This window comes from Callospermophilus lateralis, chromosome 8 (genome assembly GCF_048772815.1).
Source record: "Callospermophilus lateralis isolate mCalLat2 chromosome 8, mCalLat2.hap1, whole genome shotgun sequence".
In the NCBI taxonomy this organism is placed as follows: domain Eukaryota; kingdom Metazoa; phylum Chordata; class Mammalia; order Rodentia; family Sciuridae; genus Callospermophilus; species Callospermophilus lateralis.
The window spans coordinates 63683764-63707654 of record NC_135312.1 but is presented as its reverse complement, the minus strand read 5'-3'; the positions used below and the strand labels follow the sequence as shown (position 1 = coordinate 63707654).

Genomic DNA, 23891 nt, shown 5'->3' with positions numbered 1-23891 from the left:
CTCGCCTGGAATCCTGGAAAGGATTCCTAACAATGAGAAATCAAAACATCAGCTTTTTCTCATGTTCAGTATAATGTCAACATAATGGCACCCCTTCAAACTCAAATGCACAGAATTTGCAAGCTGGAAGGAAGAACAGAGACTAATTCTGTTTCCCAGGTAAGAAAAATTGTGCCAGGAAGCTGAGCTGGGTCACAGCAAATTAAAAGTAGAACTCAGTGCCTCTGGCTTCCAGTCCTGAGCCCCTTTTCTCCCATTGTCCACTTGCAGGTGCGGTCACATCTGCCTAGGAGGGGAGAAATGGGCAGCAACAAAAAATTTTCCCAGTCAGAAACATATTGGTTAGTTAGAATTTACCGTAAACAGAGCTGTAGGGCTGATGAGCTGAGCAGCAGCAAGGCACTGTTGGCTGGTAGCCAGCTCCAAATCCTCTAGCATCAACCACCAGGCGCTGAGCCCCTGCTGTGTGCCTGGATCACCCACGGCTCCCTAAGAGTTGACTGACTGCCATACACTCCTCTCCTGGACCTAGGGAGCCTTACTAACCGCAAGACAGGAATTTAAGATTCTCATTGTAAATGTGGCCCTTAACTCCCGGTGAAACTCCAAGCAAATATTTTAAATTTCCAACAAGATTGGTCTGTGGCTTGAGGGGGGGAAGGGGGACGAGGTTCAAATGAGAATCATCTAGAAACGGTATGCTTAGGGTCTACAGAAAATAGACACACATAAACCAACAAGAGTGCTGAGAGGCACTCTGAGAGCCATGCTGCAGGCTCCCTGTCCCCGGAGCCCCATCTCACCGAACCCCGGTCAGGAGCTGCCAACTCCGGTCCAGGGGGGCTCCCTGCGGAGCCTGGACTCCGGGCTTAGGGGGCCTTCTCTTTAAGAGCCCCACGGGCAGTGCTGATTGGCTGTAGCTATGCAGGTCTTTCTTCCTCGGCTCCCGGCGAGCGCTCCAGCCCTCTCCACCCCGCCCTCTCGGCTCCTGCTCCGCGCCTTCTCCCGCCCCACGCTCCCGCCTCCTCTTCCTCGCAGTAGAGTTGAGCTCGACAGCTGCACGGGTGATACGCCAGCAACAGATGCCGTCCGCCAGGACTGGCATCCTTAGGCTACGCTGAACGCCTGAAGAAGGGAGAAGGGCTGGGAGGGCGGGGACGCGAGGTGCGGAGAATCCCGGCTAAAAGGCAAGAGCCCCCGCCGCAGCCAGCTGCTCCGCGCGTCGCTGCTGCCAGCGCCCACCTCTCCCCAGCCATGCCAGGCCAGGCCACTGACACAGGGAAGGTTTCCTTCTGCGATGCCAAGGAGGAAATCCGTGCTGAGCTCGAAGGCTTGGCGTACGGCGATCGCCAGGAGAGGCCTGGCGCGCGTGAGCAGCGGCTGAACATCGTCTGGAGGAACGTGGTCCTGATGAGCCTGCTTCACTTGGGTGCCGTGTACTCCTTGGTGCTCATCCCCAAAGCCATGCCGCTCACTCTGCTCTGGGGTAAGTGCCGCCGGCGCCCTCTACGCTCCAGGCTTAGTGGAGGGGTCCCACCTGGCGCGCGAGGTCGCTGCTCGGCCACAAGCGGTGCGAAGCTCCCTGGTTCTCCCCTCGCTTTCCCTACGCGCCCCGGCCCCCTAGGGATCCAGTTCTGCACCCTTTCGGACGGGCAGGTATTTCTGCCCGGGCATTTCCAACTTTTGCTTTCCCCCGCGGTCAGCCTGAAAAAGAGCGTTTGCTGGCCCCCTTATGGAGAGCCAGAGGGACCCAGCCCTGCCGTCCAAGGCGAGCGGAGAGAGTGGCTAGGTACAGGCTCAAGGAGCCTGTACTAGTGTTGCTGTGCGGATCCCAGGGTTCTATCTGCAGTGTTTCAACTTCTGGTCTCCTTGGCGGGTCACGGACCTCGGGGCTGAGTTAATAAAAATAAAGATAAGGGGAAGCGGGAAGAGACCTGGCACAGGATTGAGTCTTGGTTTTCAAGCATTAGATTGAAGAAAACAGTTACTTTCCTGCCTCTTTAAGCTCCCTCTACCTCCCCGCTCCATGATCTTGCAATGCTACAGAAGTTTCTCTGTGAGCAAACGAGCCCATGGAGAGAGCGCTCTGCCCCAGCACCAACCTCTCCAGAGGCTTTCTCTACCTGGCCAGTGCAGGTGTGTTCTGCACCTGTGAGTGCACCTGTGGCTTTCTGGCCATCCTCCTTTCTTACACCTCCTACCACAGTGAAGGAATCCCAGGAGCAGAGCACCACCTCTCCAGAGGTCTCAGGACCTCCGTGCCTGTGCTGCAGGATCTCAGTCGCTTAACCATCTAGCAGGCCTTCCTAGCCCCAAGACTGGTTTTGGCTTCTCTCATCAAAACTGCAGTAGCCAAGACAAAAAGCACAGACATTGATATACTGGACTGAGAATTGGAAGCGGTAATCCAAGAAGCCCTTTAGCTCTGGTTTCCCTGTAAGGAACTGGGACAGGAGAAGCACAACCTACTTTTATTTCCAGAGGGGCAGAGGCAAGAAGACAGTAAGAAGACCTCTTTCTTCAAAGCTGCTAATTCGGCATAGATCCAGTTGCAGATGCATATATAGAGAATAGGGCCACTGGGTTTCCAAGCCTTCCCTTGAAGCCCTGTAGTCCCTTATCTTGGAAGCAAACCCATCCAGAACTTGGTACCTTTTAAAGGGGGGCAGGCCTCAGAGAGTGAACACAGTGTTGAGGGATGGTGAGAGGCAAGTGTCTTAGGGAATCCCTAAAGCCTTTAAAGTCCCCCAGAGCTCTGGTAATCCCACTTCCTCAGTGTGCCTTCTCAATTCCTTGTGGTTTTCCCCATTGTTCTTCTTAAGTGGTTTAATTCTCTGTCTTCCTTTATCTGTAAGTGACAACATTCTATGACATGCAGCCATTGCTTAATGGACACACTCCCACTGCTAACCAAAGCCTCTGCTGCCTGGAGGCTCCATCCAGGCCCTGGTTCCCTCAGCTTCCAGAGGTGGGGCTGGGCATTGAACTACAGAGCCTACCTGCCTCTGGGGGACTGGGCCTTACCTTTAATAGCTTCAATGTTTAGAACATGCTCAAGAAGTGAGCACTTAAAATATTATCTTACATGCCTAGAGCTCATGGGACTCACAGGCTCCACTGCTTACAACCTCTGAACCCCAGGACCCGGGCATTCCTCCAGGAGCCACAAGGACCAGGCTCTCCTCCCTAGGTTTGCCAAGCACCTCTGCCCTTTCCCAGACTGCTTTCAGAGGTGAAGACTGAATCTTTGTACTGAAAGATCTTGACCGACCGGGCCCTTTGTTGGCCCCCAAACTCCTCTAACTGCCTCAGAGAAGGCAACACACTGCAGGAATCTAGTTTTCTTTTTGCGGGTGATGTTACCAAACCCCATCCTGTACCTCTGCCACTTTCTATCAGCTCTGTTCTCTCTTTCTTCCTCTTTTCCTTACCTTCATTGCTTCTCAAAAAAATAAAAATAAAAAAAAATGCAGTGCTGGATGTGGTAGTTTCAATGCCCCAAATTGTGACTTAGAAACATTTCGAATGATGGCGGAGGTGGGGGCAGGAAAGAGGGACAATCATATTGCAGCTAAGATCAGTTGTGATAATGTCTAGGCTCTCAGGCAAGTAGGAGGAGTAGGGGACTGTTGTGTCACAGCTATTTTCAGAAAAAATCCTAATGTCTTGACCCACAAATCTACCCCCACTGGAGGCCCTTTACCTACACCTCCCTCACTGGTTCTGTGTAGCATTAGGGCTGAATTTGTTTTTGTGGTATTGGGGATTGAACCCAGGGGCACTTAACCTCTGAGCCACATCCCCAGCGCCTCCCCCGCCTTTTGTATTTTATTTAGAGACAGGGCCTCACTAAGTTACTGAGGCTGGCTTTGAACTCAGGATCCTCCTGCCTCAGCCTCCCAAGTGGCTGGGTTTACAGGTGTGTGCCACCATGCCTGGCCTAAGGCCGAGTTCTTGCCCCAGTGAGCTGCTCATCCTTTCAGAGACCTGAGTTGTCAAGGAAATAGGCTTGCTATCCTCCACCTCAAATGAGGTAGCCTAAAACAAGAGGCATACGTGCAGTGAGTGCCCTACTCAAGGGATATGTTAGGTGTGCAGTGTGCGGGGAGTGATTTACATGGTGAAAAATGTCATCCGTGAAAGATCCATTAAGTACTTCCTTCCATCTCCTGCATGGCCTAATCCTCACCCCACAACCTCCTCAGGACCAGAGCAAGTAGTTTTTCCTTCTGATCCTCCCAGTTTCCTAAGTGGGTAGGCTGTCAGAACAGAATGCTCTTGGTTTTCACAGGTCCTCAGGGATGAGTTCATTAGTTTCAGGTACAGAAATCAAACTCCACTGGGAGGAAAAAACTCCCCTGAAAGCTTGAGGTCACAAAAGTGCCAGCTTCGAGAATTCCTGGCCAAGGAGACAATTAGACAATGCCCTGGATATTGAGCTGGAAGTGATGACCAGCAGTTTTGAGGTAAAAGTCCTGGGGCTGCTTCCCAATGGAACCTTTCCCTGATTGACTCCAGGAATCTGACTGGTGACTCCTAGAAACATCAGGAACTTTTCTAGTTTCTCCTAAATGTCATCAGAACCTCCTAAATGTGTCCCATGGTGAGATATGTCTTTCCCCTAAAGGTTAACTTCAGTTGCAAAGTAGTCATTTACCTTTCTCTTTTGAATGGATCAGCCATCCTCTTTCTATCCTCTCCTGGGGTGAATGTGACTATTGTGAAGGCAGATATGGGATTCTCTGGGCCCTTCTGTATCTAGACTGTCCTGAGTGGGCATCAGCCTATGGAAAGAGAGCTGAGAATTGGAGATTAAAGGTGGCATGGGGGAGGGGAGTCAGGAGAACCTGGGTGGTCCAACATGCACATTTTGAAAACTACCCAAAGATGAGCTGTCTTCTGTGAGGCATTAGGGTAACCTACATCCACGACTTAGAATAGATGTCTTTGTTGGTCCTGATGTGTTTGTTTCTTATGCGTCTTTTCCATGAAGGTCTTCAGGGTGTTGAAGAGCCCTGCAAATGCATGGCAGTGGACTTTTGTCTTGTCTCCCTGTGTTTTAGGGTGAGCAAGGCTCAACAGAGGGGCAGATCTGAATGGGAATCCCTGCTGTTCTTGCATGGCCTTGGATAAATTAACATCTCTGAACCTGTTTCTCATCTATAAAATGGGTGTATTAATGATACTTGTTCATAAAATTGTGAGAATTAAATTAGCTGATATATGTAAACCACTTAGCACAGTTCCTGGTCCTTGGTAAGTATTAAGTAATTGTGAGCTGCTATTATTATTATTGATCCTAATACTGGCTCTTTTTCTTTAATAGAAGAATAAAAGGCCTTCCTGCAGCCCAATAAATTGGCATAGAACTTGGCTTCATTGCCTCTCCTGTTTTGGCTTTGAAAATAAAGGCTCTTTCTCAAAATCCCCAAAGGAATACAAATCCTTTCTGTATTTCCTCCTGTACGCCCTTCTCTTTCTTTCTGTCTACTTTCTTCCAAAAGATCACCATTTTGCAGCTAAGAATCTTTTTTTGTTTCTCTGACACCTCACCTGGTCTTTGACACTGTCTTTGGGAATTCTGTAACATAGCCAGTCATGATTGCCGTAGAAACAGGGCCAAATTATTTTTCTGAATCTCAGTTTTGACTTTTTTTTTCCTTTCTGTCCCCTTGAGCCATCATTAAAAAAAAAAAAAAAGAAAAAGAAAAAAGAAAAGTCTGTAATACTGAAATAAAGTATTCAAAAACCCAAAACTAAAAAACCGAATGGCCCTTCCTTTTAAACCCTGTAATCCCGGCCCAGTGTTGTTGCAACTCCTGCATTTTTAATAAATGGGCACATCTAAGAACTTGCTCCGACTGGACTGGAGCAAAACCAGAGAGAATAGAGTGCTTTTTGCTGGCTAAATGGTTCCAGCAAGTGTAAATATAGATTGAGGTTAACATTATTAACTCAGTTTTTTTCCAAAACCAGTCAAGGTCACTGCAGCCTTCGCTGTGATCATAAAATGAGAAATTGAGCTGCAGAGTGGAAACCAGGGCTGGGAATCCTGGCATTGCCAATTAGTTCCACTTCAGACTTGCCCTTTATAATTTGTGAGCTTTGGTTTCCTCGTCTGTAAAATGGGAACAGTAATACTAAACTAACAGGGGGCATATATTAAAGGGCTTTTCAGAGAGTAGACACTCTACTATTTATTATCCCCCAAAGGATGTGGAGAGGCTTGAGTACTTGTGATTCAAATGTGAGGCACAATTTTTCATATTCGATATGACCATGCTATAATGTTTTAGTTCTCACTTAATCTAGTTTTGTGTCTTGCATAAGATTATAATGATCACTTAGAAGAAGCCACTGATAGATAATACAAAAGGGTGACAACAGCCATGGTAGTTTATTTATTTTTTAATTTCTTTCCCAGTGCTAGCAGTTGAACCCAGGTTCTCACCCATGCTAGGCAAGTGGTCTAACACCGAGCTAAACCCCCAGCCTCCTTGATGGGTTTTTTAAGGATTTACAAAAGCAAATGAGTTTGGGGGGCATTTTCCTTGAGCATTTATTTTGACATTCCGTCATCTCTGTCACATAGTCTACCTGTCCCTCTGTCCTATGTTTCATTAGAAGTGCCACCACCCTTGGGGTATAAAGAAGACTTTGGGGCTGGGTGTGTAGCTCAGAGGTGGAGTCTTTGCCTAGAATGTGCAAGGCCCTGGGTTCATTCCTGACACAGGAAAAAAAAAAAAAAAAGAGTATGGGATCTGAAATAAAGGGTCTAGGCCCAACGTCCTGCCCATCACCCCAGTGTAGCCTTGAGCAAATTACTCATCCTCTCTTCTAAGTGTCTTCAGCTGTGCACTGGGGATTGTAACAGAACAAGCAGCATTGGGCTGCAGCTGGAACGGAATGGAGCAGAGGCTTGGCCCTGAAGCCAGCACACAGCCAACATCCGCCCTCCCTGCTTCATTGGCTTCCCTTTTGGGCTTCCCTCCTCTGGGCTCCTCTGTTCAGCTCTTCCTTTGCAGGCTGAGACTTGTTGGATCCAGACCCCTGGATGAAGCAAGCCCCCTGGTGATCAGAAAGCCCAGGTCACGCTGAAAGGTGGTTTGCTTCAGGTTTTATTTCCTTTGGCAGTGGATTGGTGGCCTCCACAGGGCCAGTTGCTTCCCTAATAAATATTGTTGTTTTTTTCATTGTGTGTGTCAATGGCCATGAGAGAGAGGCTCGCAGTCTTACATACTTAGCATGCGCAAGGCCCTAAATTCATGTATTCACATCTACTAATATTTCTCTCTCTCTCTCTCTCTCTCTCTCAGTACTGGGGATTGAACTCAGGGCCTTTCATGTGCTAGGCAAGCTACCACTGAGCCACACCCCTAGCCCTTTTTTATCTTTTGAGACAGGGTCTCACTAAGTTGCCCAGGCTGGCCTCGAATCCTTATGCTCTTGCCTCAGCCTCCTGAGTCTCTGGGATTACAGGTGTGCACACCTCTTCCTTTCTAATTGGGATGCTTTTTATGTATTTTTCTCTCTTCTCTACTTTGGCTAGGACTGCTGCTAAGTTGCTGAGGCTGGCCTAAAACTTGCAGTAGTCCTGCCTCAGTCTTCTGGGTTGCTGGGATTACAAGCGTGAGCCATTGTGCCCAGCTTGTTTTTTCATTCTGGTGGTTGTTAAAAATGACCGATCATCAGAATCACTTGAGTAGTTTTTAAATTTTTCAGAAGCCTGAGCCCCTACCCATGCTACTGAATTGGAATCTCCCAGAGTGATATCCTGGCTTCAAAACAAAACAAAAAACTATTTTTTTTTTTTTTTGGTGTTTCTGATAAACAGCTGATAACCTTATTTAGTTTCCTTATTTATTATTTATTACCCCCCATTCATTATTGCCATCCTGAGGCAGGTGAGCTGAAGAAATAGATGCACAGCCAATACCCACCAAGTCATATAGGTTGCATAGTCCAGAGCTACACTAGAAGAGGCGGGAACTGAGGGGAGTCTGCAGGAAACTGGGGCTGGCTGACCAAGGGGCTTCTAAAAGTTACCCATGGAGGGGGGCTGTTCCAATTCCTACCTCACTTCCACCCTCAAACTGGCCTTAAAGCAGCTGGTTCTCACTAGCCTGCATTCTAGGGGTAAAAGGTCCTCTCTTCTACATCCTGCTCCCCATTTCTGTGGGTGTTAGGGATACTGCAGGCTCTGATGTTTACAAGGAATGGTTTGAGGGCTCTGGGTTCCCTCAGGCTGCAGGCTTCTTCTGGAGCGTCCTAGAGCTTTATAGCAAACACCCAGGCATCCCCCAGCTGAGCCACCTGAGCCTTAAGAGCCTTGCTACTCAAAGTGTGGTCGGTCCTTGGATCAGCAGCCCTCAGCATTACCTGGGAGCTTTCAGAAATAGCCAGTCTCAGATTCTACCTCTGACCTATTGAATCAATAGCTGAATTTTAACAATATCTCCACTGCTCATCTACATGCTATGGTTAGATAAGCACCCTGTGACCACAAGCTGGCAATTTAGAGAAGGTAAACTTGAGTGGGATTTTGCAATTTTCCTTTTAATGGTCTCTTTTTCTTTGCTTCCCCTCCTACACTTTTGACTCCTTGTAGCTTATTTTAGAACATGTCGGGATCCTGCCTCTTTTACCAACAAAAGGCCGTTGCTAGTCTTTCAACCACAGGCAGCAGCAGCAATGTTTAATTCATGGGCTAGAAAATTAATTTTATTTTCATGAATAGATACAGGGGAAAATAACAAGAAGACCCTGTGCATGGCCTTTGGGACTTTAGCATGTCTATTTAACAATTGAACTGGTAACAGGGAGGAGCCTGGGGGTTGGGCTGCCTTCCACAAAGATTGAGAAGCAGATTTTATCAGTTGGGATAAAATTTGGCTCTTGGCTGCAGGTATCACAAAATGCAGCTTCAGTGGCTTAGATGATAACGAAGATTTCTCATTTCAAAAAATGAGAAATTCTGAGGCAGGACACTAATGGGAGGACCCAGCAATTGCATCTAAGAGCAGTTTTCTTTGGTGGTCTTGTCACTAAACTAAATGTTTTCCTCATGGTTACAAGATGACTGCCAGAATTCTAGGCAACTCTGTGGAGTTACAATACTGTCCTATGGAAGAAGAAAGAGGCTGCCCCTTCTTGTTTTATTGCAGAATAAAAATCTTTTCCTTGTTGCCTCACAACTGATGTCCCCTCAAGTCTCACTTGCAGGACTGGGTCACATGTGCCTTATTAAACCAGTCACTGGCAAGGGAATGGATTACGGTGGCTGGTTCAGCCTTTTCAGGGCTGGCTGCCGTTCTAGCCCACCAGGCTGCTGTAATCGAACCTTTAAACCACACAGATTTGTTTCTCAGGGTTCTGGAGGCTGGGAGGTCCCAGATCAAGGAGGCTGTAGATAGGTCCCTAGTGAGGGCCTACTTCCGGATTAAAAGAATGGCGCCTTCTCTCTGTGTACACACATGGTAGAAAGGGCATGGTGTCTCTGGGTCCTCTTTTATGAGGGTATTGATTCCATCCCCTGGGGGTACCACCTCACAAAGGCTCACCTCCAACTTCCACCACCTTGGGGGTGAGGATTTCAACACATGAAGTTAGACGAATTCATGCAGACCCTAACAGCCACCAAGTCACATGAGGTGTGGGCAAACAGCCAAACAAACCCCAGGCTCTGCTGGAGGGAAGAGGCAGGCATGGCTGCTGGTACAGACTGCACCTCTTCTTCCTTCCTTTCTCCTCGTGGTGCACCTCCTGTGTCTGGAGAGGCTTCAGTTCCTATGTCTTACATTTCAGTGTGCTCTGCCCTCTGCTCCTGACCCCTTATGCTTGTCTGGGGTCTTGTGGTCATCCTGGTGAGTCATAAATGTCTGCTTTCCCCTGAGGCTCCAAGCTCCTCCAGGGCTGCTCTGCTCCAACCTGACACAGTGCTTCTGCTGTGATGATACCCAACATGTGCAGCGCAGGGTGGACAGATCAAGGGATAAATGAATGAGTCTAAGTCACTGCGCACTTTCTCAAAGGGAATTTGCATTTGATCCCTTACCTTTAACAATGTTCCCCAGCCCTTTTGGAGAACTGTTTGGTTTGGGGAGAAGGGCTGGGGAAAGAGAGACCTTTTCCTCAGGGCCCTGGAGATCAGCATGTCTCTCTGCACCTGTCCACCCTATGAGTAGCCCTGGCCTCAGGAGAAACTTGCCCTGCTCCTCAGGGCTTTGATGAGGGGTGACAGGTTGGGTGGAGGGAGTGTTGAAGGTGGGGAATGTGACTCTGGGCACAGAGAATTCTTAACCACCTTTGGAGTAGGGTTCCTGGCTTAATTTAAGTGAATTAAAAAGATGGAAAACCAGTGACGTGGAATGGTCTTAACCTTGGAGACACACTTTCCCTGGATTGCTGATTTTTCATAATTGGTCATTTTCCTCATCTTTCATGTGATGCAGAACCTCACTGATGAAATCACAGCCAGATTTCCGTTCTCTTATCCCAGATTTTACTTAAGGGCAGTTAAAAGTCCAGTGTCTCCTCACTTAACCCCACCCAGCAGGTACTTTTTATTTGCACAAACAATCTAAGAACAAAGTGTATTACTAAGAGGGAAGGTGCTAACTGTGTGATGAGGAAAACAGAATAAATAGCTTTTAGATAGAGTACTGAAAACAGTTTTTGAAAGTGCACATTCAGGAAGATGTACAGAGCAGAACTGTATTGTAGTCATGTAAAACCTTTGAGTCAGATATGCATGTAAATTGCCTACTTAAGGTAAGTGCTTAATGGATGTTGCTCTGGGAGGTGGTTGGGTCTCCTAGGGTGGAAGATTCCTAATAGTGCCTCTGAAATGGGAGAAGAAATATCAAATATCAATGAACTTGGAAATGAAATGAGATAAGAATAGAGATTTAAAAGTCAGGTTTAAATGCATTTTCTTCTTCTATCACTGTCTAGCATATGGATATCACCATCTACTTGCTATTGGAGCTGTGCTGGTTTTAGCTTGGTTCTCTGAAGGGAGGATGGCTTATGAATACAATCTGGGAGCTAAATGGGCCAGGCCATCTCTAATAGCATCCTCCTCATCAAAAGCATTTATCAAGCAAGCAATTAATTACTTAGGGCCCTGGGCCAGACATTGAGTGAGAAAACAAAGACTCAGGTCTCTACTCTTCTATCTTTTATAACTCAAAGGAGCAACTATTGTTCTCTGGGCTGGGGTAGAAAATGGAAAATACTCTTATCCTTTCAAAGTTCCATGCATGAAATTAGAAATGAATTTCTGAAACTTAAGTGTTTCATGGAGTAGTTCACTCCTCTCCCAAGTATGTTCATAAGAAGATTTTAAGATAGTTTCAATGAAACTTGTCTCTGTTCTCAGTCTGCAACTCACTTGAAGTGTCCCCAAAGCATTTGTGGGCCCAGGAGTCATGATAAGCAAGCAGAGATACTTATTAGCAAGTGTGAATAAGGCCCACATATCTTGGGCTCTGCAGAACTTGAAAAGCAGGTGAGCCAGTAACATTTTTGAGCTCTATTCACATTACTTCAGGGTCTTTCCTAAAAGAAGGAAAAAGTAATTTTTTTTCTTTCCTTCATAGTTCTTAGTTGGGACAGAGCCCTGCACCAAAAGACCAATTAAAAACAATGATGAACAGAAGTTTATTGGCCTATATACTTCATATGTATACACGGGAGACACACAGGGAATGAGTAGGTCTCAAAGAGGTGGCTTTGAATTCCACCTATACAGCATCTTCAGCACAGAAGGGTACATTTAAAAATTTTTTAAAAAATATTTTTTAGTTGTCAATAAACCTTTATTTTATTTATTTATACATGGTGCTGAGAATCAAACCCAGAGCCTCACAAGTCTTTAGAATTTTATTGGTTCAAAATGAATACAAAGTACTGTTTTTATAGAATATCCATGAGACTTTTTAATTTGTAGCTGAAATTTGTATCAAATATCTAGAGCCTGATGATCTTTCTAAAGTTAGCCCAGAAGGGTGCATTTTTAGAGAAGTAACAAAGTACATTTTTAGAGAAGAAAGACTCTGACTGTAGAAAGGCAAATAGATAAAGGCTAGTTAGTAAGCCTCCTTAAGTTGGTTTTGTGGGTCTCCAGGCTGAGAGGGGCCTAATTTTGGTCAACCGTTGTCTTTCCTGGTAGAAGGTAGGGGAAGGACGCTAGTCCTTATAAATGTATGTCCTGCTTTTAGGCAAATAAGGGAACGGTAGAGAGGTGGGTTTCTTTTTGTCATTGATTTTTTGTTTGTTTGTTTGTTTGTTGTTAATATATCTGTTTCTGTTCAATTGCCTTCAGTTCAAAAATATGCCAGAGTAGGCATAGAATGATGTCCTAGAATTCCATCTGGAGCTCTGGGGCAAGTTAAGTCACATCATCTGGGTATAAGGTAGATACGAACTAGCTTGGCAGTGCTCCTAGGAGAGCTGGAATAAGCAGTTATTAAATCTAATATTCCCTTGGGCGCAGAGCTTGTATTCAATCAGCATGCGCCATTGTGGTTCTACTAGTGATTAAAATATTGAAATAACCAGTTGCTTCTGCCTTTTCTGCTATGCATGGAATCCCCAGCAATCCTGAAGCTAAAAGGTCAATGCCTGGCTCAGCTGCAGGGCTTAACTCTACATCTGTTCTGATTGGTTTTGATTGGTTGGTGCCTTGTGGGTTGTCAAATTATTTTCCTATCACCTCTGCATATTCGTTTTCTTGTTGTATAATCTATATAATCTTTAGCTTCTATCCCATTCACAGTTCTATTAAAATATGAGAATTTAAAAGAAAATTAATATATTCCAGTCTAAGTTGATATCCCCATACTGTGTGAGGAAAGGTATTAGAGCCCAAACACAATTCTAAGGTTTAGCAGGGCATAGTGACATACACCTGTGATCCCAGCAACTTAGGAGGCTGAGACAGGAGAATTTCAGGTTCAAGGCCAGTCTCAGCAACTCAGTGAAGCTGTAAGCCACGTAGTGAGACCCTGTCTTAAAATAAAAAAATTAAAGGGCTGTGGATGTGGCTCAGTGGTTAAAAACCCTGGATTCAATCCTCAAAAAAAAAAAAAAAAAAAAAAAAAAATTCTATGGTTTTAGGTGACTCACTTGTCCTAGAAGAAACTCCTTTTGTGATAGAAGCAATGTGTGTCTAAAAGGTGATTGTAATTTTCATTTATAATTGCCTTTGCATAAGATTTTCCCATCTGAGAGAATTGACATTACTTTTATCATCAGAAAAAATAACATTGTAAAAATAAAATTATAAAGTTACTTCCTTGTGGTATTGGGAGGTAAGGGGACAGATGAGGAAAGTGCCACAAGTCAGGAGGTGCTCCTAACTCACAATTAATTTTCCCATAAAGGTAAATGGTGTCTAGGCCCATCAGCTAGCCCAGGGCCAGTGTCACTCAAACTATACCTGAGGCTTGGTACAGGTAATTTTTTTAATTAAAGGAAGTTTCAAGCATATACAAAAAAGAATAGTCTATTACCCACCCCCATCCTTGCTTACCTTGGGATTTTTTTTCTTTGCAATTTTTTTATCTTGATACATAATTTTAGACTCATAAAAATGGTACTGTCAAGGTGAGACTGCAATAAATCACTGTCGATCTTTTTTTATACATACATTTTTAAAAACATTTATTTATTTTTTTAGGTGTAGACAGACACAACACAATGCCTTTATTTTTATGTGGTGCTGAGGATCGAACCTGGGTCCTGCCCGTGCTAGGCAAGCGCTCTACTGCTGAGCCACAATCCCAGCCTCCTGAATCGATCTTAAAGCAGGAGACAGAAACTTTATTCACCAGCTGGTGGACTGGATCTACTAGCTGGCAGGCTGAGGGGTAGGCTGCAAGTCTATACCCTTCGGCCCCCTCCCAGGGTTTGAGTACACCTTTTATAGTCCAAAACCGTATTGAAGCATAAGTGGCTGTTGCTATGATTCAAAACCATAAACAACATCATGAGATCTAAAATCATAAGCAGAAAAGAGAGTGGGCCAAAATGTCCCTAGTTGTGTACAAGTTAAAGAATGGTTACTAACATCTAGACAATCAATTTCTGACAAGGTACCTTGCCCAAGAAAAATGGGAACCAAATACAGAACACTTTTACATTGTATAAGAATTGCCATTTTGTGTTGCCAAACATACTATACTAAGCAACTGTTAATGGGTACGGAGGTGGGGCTTTACCTGGGAGAAGCATTTCTTACATGAGGTGGAATCTCAGGGCAAAATGGAATCTGTTTGGTCATTGCCCAGATAGCCTGGCCCATAACAGTACAAGAAACTCTCAGCCCAGTCTCACCACTTACAGCTTGCTCCATTTGCTTTATCATTTTTTTCTCTTTGTATGTACATATGTGTACATATATTATTTTTTCCTGAACCATTAGAGAACGAGTTGGAAGCACTGTCCCCTTTTATTTCTAAATACCTCAATGTATATTTCCTAAGAGCAAGAGCATAGCCACAGTACAGTTACCCAAATTAGGAACTATAACCTTGATATTTCCTAAGCTTCAGTGATTACTCAAATGTCATCGAGTGTCCTAGTAATGTCCTTTAGTAGCTCTTTTTTCCCCTCTCAGATTAGGTTGAAGTAAATTCTAGAAACTGCTTCCATAAATACCTAAGTGTTGGTCGAGGGGATTCTGGCTACATGATCTATATGGAAAACCTGGGAGCAGCCTTTCCCTTACTAACTGCCAACAGTCCCTGGAGAAAAGAGCTTTGAGAGACTGTATCTAAAAGTGTTGAGGCATAGAAACCCAGGAGCAGGGATCAGCTGTCAGTCAGCTTGCCTCAGCGAGGTCTGCTGTCTGCACTGGAGTCATTTAAATGAGCTGTTTCTTGAGCATGCAGATTCAGGACTCCACCCAGACCTCCAGAACCTGACTTTCTGAAGCCAGACGCAGGAATCTGCATTTTAACAAACTGCAGGTGGTTCTTGTACCCAGAGTGTTAGTGATGCTCCACCCCAGGGGCTGGTAGCTTAGGAGGAATGTGTCTTCCTGTACAATCCCAAATTCAGGATGGTTCTGTGACTGTTAGTTTACCTGAAATGCCAGGAAAATGTCGCTGGGATTATGGCATATGGCACCCTGCCTGGTTCCTAGACTCCCTGTCTAGGAAGGCTTCACAACATTGGGAGGAGAGCAGGCACTTTTGCAGCTCGGCCCCCTTCTTGGTAAGCTGGAAACACAGTGTAGCTCTGCTTGTGATAAACTGTCTCTTTCAGTGGCATCTTGGATCCAGCTCTTCTGCCAACTGATACAAGGGCACCCTTTGTAACTTTTCTGACCCATTGACAAATGAAAATGGTCAGGAAGACCCCAGGAATGGGCCTGAAAGGGCAGTAGATGTTGACTACAACCAAGGGGTGGAGGGAGAGGTTAGTTCTAACCTGCATCCTGTAAACGGTGGCCACAGGACATAGGTGGTTTTTCTGGCCTGCAGGCTGGCAAAGAGCAGTGATCACCCTCACCCAGGGCAGAACCTGACTTCAGCCTATTTTGTGCTGCAACAAGAGAAGAGCTTACAGGGGTAAATTATAATTAGCCCAGATGTGTTGGCTCACCGTTCTGGAGACTGGGGAGTACAAGATCAAGGGATCAGCATGCAAGAGCCTTCTTGTTCTTTCATCACATAGCAGATAGGGGAGGAACTCACCCTTTTTTAAGAAACCCATTAATCTACTTTTGAAGGAGGTGCCCTCCACCCAAATGCCTCCCTTTAGGCCCCGCCTCCTAACATCATGACTGGGGCTCAAGTTTCCAACATATGAACTTTGGGGACACAGTCAAATCGCAGCATCACTTCTTCTGCTGTAGAATTTCCCCCTCCCTAATCTGGGAAGAAGATGTGCTTCCTAGTGCTTTTTTCATTTATCATGAGAGGTTCTCAGGCCATTGCTAGAGCTTTTTGAGATCTTGAGGCTCATCTAGCCTTTCTCAGGGGAGTACTTCCAGGTTGCTCTCACTCAGCTATGTGAAGGCAAGGCAAAGAGTGGGCAGAGAGCCTTCCAAACAGCCAGGCCCTGCTTCTATCCACTGGAGTCTTCATGGGGCAGAAGCAAATCAAAGTGCTAAAAGCAAAGCAGCCCCTTGACCCTGTGTCACACTGTCCCTGGCTGAAAGAGCAGCAGGCCTCTGGAGAGGCAGAGGGCCAGCTGGGCTCTGGGTAGCCAGGTGTGTCTTCAGTCTCCAGGCTGGAGGGAGAGATTTTGGACTCAGATAAATCTTTGCTGAATAGCTAAAGTGCTAATTAATCCCCCAAGTATCTCCAAGGCCAGGGCCATTTCTAGTAGATATTAATTGGGTTTATGAAAAAGATAAAGTATTTTAAGATGCAAAAGAGGTTCTCTACGCACTGTTGTGATGATACTGAGTATGCATATTAGTGTTCTTGGCTGTGCTCAAGTTTAGGAGCCCTGAGGGAGCCCTTTTGGAATATGCTTTTCTGCACCTGCTTGGAGACAGTAAGGCTAGGAGATTTAGATGTCGCATTAAATCCCATTTCCTACACTTTTGTGAACATGGGCCTATTCTGGGCCAGGTGCTGAAAATATACAGGATATTGTTCTGACCCATAAGAAGACTTCCATCACCCTCAGTTTGTGGGGAGGGACAGCTAGTTGACTATCCCTGAACAAGTCTGGGAGGGACAACTGTTCCATCCCACAGTCCATTAAGACAGATGGACCAATTGACCAACCAACCAACTAACAGGTCTGCCATGGGGCCTGCTGGTTGACTACTGCTCTAGAAGGAGAGATGGATCTAGGCCAATTATCTGTTGCATCAGGACAGAAGTAGGCAGGGATGGCCAGAGAAGGAGTATAGCCAAGGTTACTTCTGGAGGGAGAAGGGTGGACGTACTTTAGGCAGAACCATCAAGAGAAAAGCATTTCAAGTAGATGTAACAGCACATTCTGGGCACGGGATGTGGAATGTGCAGGGGAATTGGTGGCTAAAAACGTCATAATATTTAGGTGCTTACTATGCACCAGGCATCGTACTTAGTGCTTTTCACTCAACAATAGCTCTGTGAAGTAGTCCTGGGGCCACAGCATCTTAATTATGGTATGAACAGCAGCAATACTTGGAAAACAGTTATTTCATAACTGATTTTTAGTGAAAACTTGTCTCAGTGAATTTATTTGATGGCAAAATCTGACAGAAATTGTTATCCTATTTAGAATTTTCCTGTGAATGTGTTTGATGGCAGACTCATGTGGACCTGACTGTGGAGCGCACGCACAGTATTACCTTTCTAAAACTGGGAAAGTTCTAAACTTTGAAGCACATTTGACTCAAGATTTTGGGTAAGGGACTGTGGACATTTGTTCACATTTTGCACTAGAGGAAACAGAGTGGCAGTTAGTGTTCAGTTGCCAAAGGTCACTGAACTGATATGGGAAGTCTGATTCCTGAGCCCTGCCAGACACCAGTAGGTAACATTGCCTGAAGACTCTGACTTTCTACAAAGGAGCAATCTAGGAACTAGGTGTGTGAGCAACCTCTGAGTGACAGTGGGTTGGGATAGCATTGGCCATTCATGCCTGGTGGCGGAGCTCTGATGAAGTTCCCATCACCACCCTCTAGGTGAAAGTAACAAGGATGTGAGTGTCAATCTCTCCCCTTGGCCCATGAAGAGAGGCAGGCTTGGCCACCCCCGCTCTGGGGAAACTCATGTATTATTTACCAAGGCATCATGATATCGTGCCTCTCTGCCTACAGGGTCTGTGGTTACCTTGACAAAAAGCTAGCCCCCTGGCTGAGTCATTTCTCAAAGCTCCTTTTCATGATTCTTCATTGTCTTCTCATCTTATTCCCATTACAGAGACCAGTGGGAAAGAACATGTACTTACAAAATAATTCTGGAGTGTTATAGGTTGGAAACAGGACCAGCCTTATGTGGCCTAGGGCACAAAGTAAGTAGCTAGTAGGAAATGACTTTTTTGTTTGTTTATTTTTTTGTACCAGGGATTGAATCAGGGGCACTTAACTGAGCCACATCTTCAGTCCTTTTTTTATGTTTTATTTATTTATTTATTTATTTATACCAGGGATTGAATTCAAGGGCACTTAACCACTGAGCCACATCTCAGCCCTTTTTATTTTTTATTTTGAGGCAGGGTCTCACTAGATTGCTTATAGCTTCACTAAGTTGCTGAGAGGCTGGCTTTGATCCTCCTGCCTCAGCCTCCAGAGCCTCTGGGATTACAGGTGAGCACCACGACACCCAGCTGGAAATGACTTTAAGAACAGGCTTTACACAGCCTTTAACTTACCCTCAGCTGTCCCAGCATTTGGAGCAGGGGTTCTGGGCCAGGGTTCTGCTCCAGAGCTTTGTTTTTAGAAGCCTCCTACAACAGAGTCTGAGGTTTTATACCTGTCATTCGTTTTCTTCCATCAGATTCTGAGTGGAGCCTGTGACTTTAAAAAGATTAAGTAGGTGCTGCTGGTCTGGAGGAAGCCAGTTAAACATGCCAGCATCTCCTGAAAGAATCAATAGGGAGTAAGTATCCATTTATGTGTACCGTCCATTATGCCTTGGAAATCTACAGTCAATATAATCACTTGCATGGCTCCTTTTTTTCCTCCTCCTCCTTTTTTTTTTTTGCTGGGGATTGTGCCCAAGACCTCGCTCATGCTAAGCATGCATTTAATTGGCAGGGTAATTAAGTCTTGGTAGGATGAAAGGGGTGACATGGGAGGTAACGGGCTCAGTAGATCTTATCGGGTAAGTTCATAAGCACCCTTTACCCAAGTAAGGGATCCCCTTGGATGATGGGACAAAAAAAGGACAAGGATGAAAAAAGAAGCTGCTCTTTTCTTCTCACAATTGTGCCATGGTTCCACCAGGGTGAGGGGAGCAGTGCAGGCACCCAAGTGCCTCCTTCCCACCTCTGCTCAGCTCTGTTTATTGAAGACATTCAGGTGCGCAAGCTCCTGAGGACCCCGAGTGCTACTTTTCTATTTATTGCCTTAACAAACCATCCTGAAGTAAATGCCTTATAGCAAAACAGATTTATTATCTTAGAGATCTATAGATTAGATGGCGGACACAAGTCTCACTGTGCTAAATCAAGGTGTCTCTCTCCATTCCTTTTGGGAAGCCCTATTTCCTTGGCATTTTCAGGTTGCAGAGGCTGCCTGCTGCCCTTGACTGTGGCCCTTCCTGCATCTTCAAAGTGATGGCAGGTCAAATCCTTCTTGTAGGACATCATGCCACCCCCCCCCCTTCAGCTTCCCTTCCAGTTCTAAGGACCCTCGTGATTCCATTGAGCCCACCCAGATAGTAGAGGATTCTTCCCCAGATTAAGGTCAGCTAATGAGCAAGCTTAATCCAGTCCATAACCTTTATTCCCTTTTTACCCTGTAATGTAACATATTTGATACCAAAGACCAGGATGGGACCTCTTTGGGAGATCATCACTCTGTCTACCACTCCCAGACACCAAAGAAAGCTAACCTTCATTGCTTCCTCTAGTTATTATAAGTACTACTTGGATAGAAACGCTCAGTTATATGTAATTTTTTTTTTTTTAAAGAGAACTTGTCTTTGTTGTGGGGACATCAAGGAATCATCAAAATCACAAAGTCTCAGACCTCCTCCTCCCCTTCCTGGGAGATGGTCTGGTTAGCTTACAGCTTGGGGCCTGCTGACCAGGAATAGCCCCCCAAGCATGCAGCCCTCCTAGGGACCTTCCAAAAGACATCTGATGATGTCAGTGTTTGAGCAACCCATTTGGGTCAGGTCCCTGGGGTGAACTATGGCTGGAGACAATGTAGGTTCTGTAAGCTGTCAGATGAGCATTTTGCTTAGGATGGGGGTGGGGAGAAATCTTGGCCTGTCCTGAATGCAGAATTCCATCTGTCTTCCACACATCTTTATGACTGTGTATACAGTGTGTGAGCAGGGAATGAGAGGACAGGCTAGCAAAAGAGGCCATCTAACAGTGGCAGTAGCAACAAGAAAGAGGTGCAGACGTATGCAGAAAGTGCAGAGGGGAAAGAGCTCCATGTCATTGGACTTGGGGGTCTCCTGGAGATGACAGCAAGGCCTTGGGTTTGGGGTCTAAGGAAGAATAGGGGTATTCTCTCAAGCTTTCAAAGGTTCAAAGGGCAGGGGTTGGGGCTTCCTTTTGTCGGGGGAGACTTTGTTGGTTAGTTGCACAGATTTGGGGCTTTTGTTTGTTGTGTTTCCGCCTGGCTGGGAAAATATCCCTCAGTGTGACTATATGAAGCCAGGCCTCTATTGGCAGCCCTGAGGCTGGGAATGAGAAATAGAGAAACTTTCCCCAAAGCTGGATAACCACATAATTTACAGAGCCCAGTACAAAATGAAAATAAAGCAACCTTATTAAACAATTATTAGGAATTTCAAGGGCTAGGGCTATAGCTCAGGGGTAGAGCTCATGTGTAGAATGCTAGAGTTCCTGGGCTCAATCCTCAGCACCAAAACAACAACCAATAACGAAGAATCTCAAGACGTGTTGGCAGCTTATTTAACCTCAGTTCTTCATCCATAAAATGGAGATCATGTTACTGACCCCAGTGTGACATCATGAGACTTATTGTTTATGGTGTTATAAGACAGAGACAATAGTGCCCAGCAGCTCATCTAGCAACCAGGATTTTGCCCAGATAATGGTCACAAAATCCACATAAGAGCATGTGTATAATCTGGGTGCAGTGGTGGCACATGCCTGTAATCCCAGGTACTCAGGAGGTTGAGGCAGGAGGATTGCAAGTTTGAGGCCAGCCTTGGCAATGTGGTGAGATCCTGTGTCAGAATAGATAAAAAGCGCTGGGCAGGTGACTCAGTGGTAGAATATTTGCCTGTGTCTTCTAGTTCAATTCCAGTTACTGGTGGAGGGTTAGGGGAAGTAAGGGCACATCTGCTGAGGACCAGCCCCATTCAATATGGCTACCCATATATTCTTGTTCCTCTCTTTCCCTCACCAATACACACACACTCATGCATTTCCCTCCGGAAATGCTTTCCCAGACAGTACCCCAGAGTCATGCCAGACCTGAGCTTCCATAGCACCAGCCAACTCAGAATCCATCCCTGCAGGCAGCCTCCAGCCAGGGTTTGAGTGAACAGGGGAGGGGAGCCATGTGGGAGGACAACTGTCCAGTGAATCCAGGGAACATCCTTGAACTCATCTTGACCAGTGCCTGCTGCTTTTTCCCCAGCAGTCTGTTCGCTGGCAATGGGCAGAAGTAGTGGTTTTGCATTCCATCTCTTCTGCCCACTCCATTCTGGCTGAGCCAGAGGGGCTGATTAGCAAACTATGGGAGGGAAGGAAGGAGCTGAGGGTCTGAACTTCTTGGCCTGTGGCAAAAGAGATATTGGCTGCTGATATTGGTGAACTGTGGGTGGCTAGGCGGATCCAAGGACTGTTGGAGCCATAGATTTAGGGACTTCACCCTGTTGCAACCTGTAAAGCACTGCTGAAAGTTGAACTGCAAATTTCTTCTGTCTCAAAGTTGATATTAGTCAGTCCCTCTGATTGGAATCCTGGGAAGTTAAGGTAGGTGGAAGAGAAGGGGGGTGGGCATAAAACAGAACAGGAACACTTTGGGGTCTGTTTTCTTTAGGCCATAAATTCTAACATCTGGGAGAAGCAAAGTATGGAGAGAAGGGTTAATTTTCTCCTGGGAAGAAGTGGTTGGTAGGTTGTTTGTATACTGAAACAATTGCCCCAAACCTCGAGTTGTTATTTTTCTTTTTGGAGATTTTATTTTGCATCTTATAAATTAAATAATGCTTGTTCTTTGTAGACAGCCAGAAAATATAAGCAAGCAAAAGAAAGAAAAATTACTTCTGTCTCCTTAGAGAATTATTACTTATTACCTATTATTTATTACCGTTTTGTACTGTAGCCTTCCAAATGATTTTTTTCTCCATGCCTAACTATGATCTCGTTCTCTGCGATTGTCCCATGACCCTGTTTTATCTGATTTATTTACTTGTCAACATGTCATAACATCTTCTTATGCCCATTGATGTGGATCATGGGTTGTTTTAGTGGCAGCGCTTTATTCTAAGGTTTTGATGTACTTAGGTCATTCTGCTGTTGTTGCTATGTTGCTGTTGTCAAACATGCCATATCCTAGAAGCTTCATCTGTATGCACATCTTTTTTTGGTTGTAGATGGGCACAACTTATTTATTTATTTATTTTTATGTGGTGCTGAGGATTGAACCCAGTGCCTCACATGTGTAAGGCAAGCATTCCACTTCTGAGCTACAACCCCAGCCCCTGTATGCACATCTTTAATAATTTCCTCAGAATACATTTCTGAGTGCTATTCCATTAAGGCTTAAGACAAGTGGTTCTCATCCAGCAGTGACCCCTCTCCCACAAAGAGTAATTTAGCAATGACTGGAGATATTTTTGGATGTTACAACCAGAGGGGAGGTTGCTACTAGCCCTTAGTGGATAGAAACCAGCATGCCACTAAACATCCTATAATTAAAGGACAGGTCCTCTTATCAAAGAATTATCAAGTCCAAGATGTTGATAGTGTTATGATTGAAAAACTGCTTCAGACAGCTGGTCATTTTCTTACTTTGAAATATTTTGTGGGGCTGGAGTTTCCAAGCCTCAGAGGAAAGTGAGGTGGAGGTATTCTGAGTAGATGATTAGTGCTAAACCATAACTCAACCCCTGCCCACCTCCCACTTGCAGGAGGATTTGATTTGGGGTGACAAAATAACTAACATGTGCCACTCTAGCCCGTCCTTGCATCAGGGAGAGAAAGAAAGGCAGGATGCTTACAAGGAGGCGAAGAAGTAAGAGACAGAGAGAGAGGAGAGAGACAGAAGGAAGGGTGGACTCTGGACAGTGCAATCCTTGTAGCAATGAAGAGTACTGTATGTATTTTTTGGGGAGCTGAAGGCCATTTCTGGGCACTGAGGACCCAGCCAGGGAAGACACATGCAGTTGCAGAATGCAGAAGGAGGAAGCCTATCAGAAAGGCTCTGTTGTCTCCCCAGAGCTGGCGTGTAGGCCGTGTGAGGTCCTGAGTCTGGAGTGCTGGCCATCACCCACCTGATCAGGAATGGAAAATGTCAGCTCCCTGCATGATGCAGGGCAGTGCTGTGAAATCTAGAATGTTGCCCTGTCCATGAGGTCTCTGTCTCAAGCAAACCCATGACACTTGTTGAGACTGGATTCCTTACATCCCCTCATTCATCACCCAAGTAATTCCCAAGCACCTATTAGATACCATACCTCATGAAGAGGCAGTGAATAAAATGGGCACAGTCACTGTCCTCATGAAACAAAGAGTGACCAATGATTAAGCAAGCCGTGCAAATGCTGTAAAGAGGGACACACAGGGTACTGTGCAATGCAGCATGGGAGCACCCCATCTGATTGTGCTTGACAGGGATGGGGAGGGAACTGGGGTCTGGGAAGCTCCTGGTCTATTACTGAAAACCTCTCTGCCTCTGTGAGGAAGCCCAGGCTGCCAGTTAGAGGATGAGGGATCAGGAGAAAGAGGGGCCCAGCCATTGCAGCTGGGGCTTCAGATATGAAGAAGACCACCCTAGACCCAAAGACCCACTTACCTAGCAAACCCACAGACTTGTGAGAAATTATAAATTATTGCTTTAAGTCATTGAGTGTGGGGGTATGTTTATTAATCAGTCAAAACTAACTGACCCAGGCCATGTGCCTGCTCCAAGTTAATGCCAAAGGGTGGGATGCCATAATTGGCCAGACATGGGGCATGTGCCTACCCATGTGCCCAAGAGACTGACTCTAAAAAAGGAATGTTGGGAAAGCTTACCTGGCACACTCAGAGGATGCCTGTCACAGTCCACTCTAGTGAAAGATGAA

At 45.6% G+C, this 23891-nt stretch overlaps 1 protein-coding gene across 1 annotated transcript in view; it reads left to right on the top strand.

The window, feature by feature from the left end:
• The first annotated feature begins 1254 nt into the window (after positions 1–1254).
• The window catches only part of Scd5 (stearoyl-CoA desaturase 5), a 136856-nt gene continuing 114219 nt past the window's right edge, over positions 1255–23891 (top strand). Inside the window, exon 1 of the mRNA XM_076864046.2 lies at positions 1255–1486. Coding sequence (XP_076720161.2) covers positions 1255–1486 — 232 coding nt within the window. The remainder of the gene's footprint in view (positions 1487–23891) is intronic.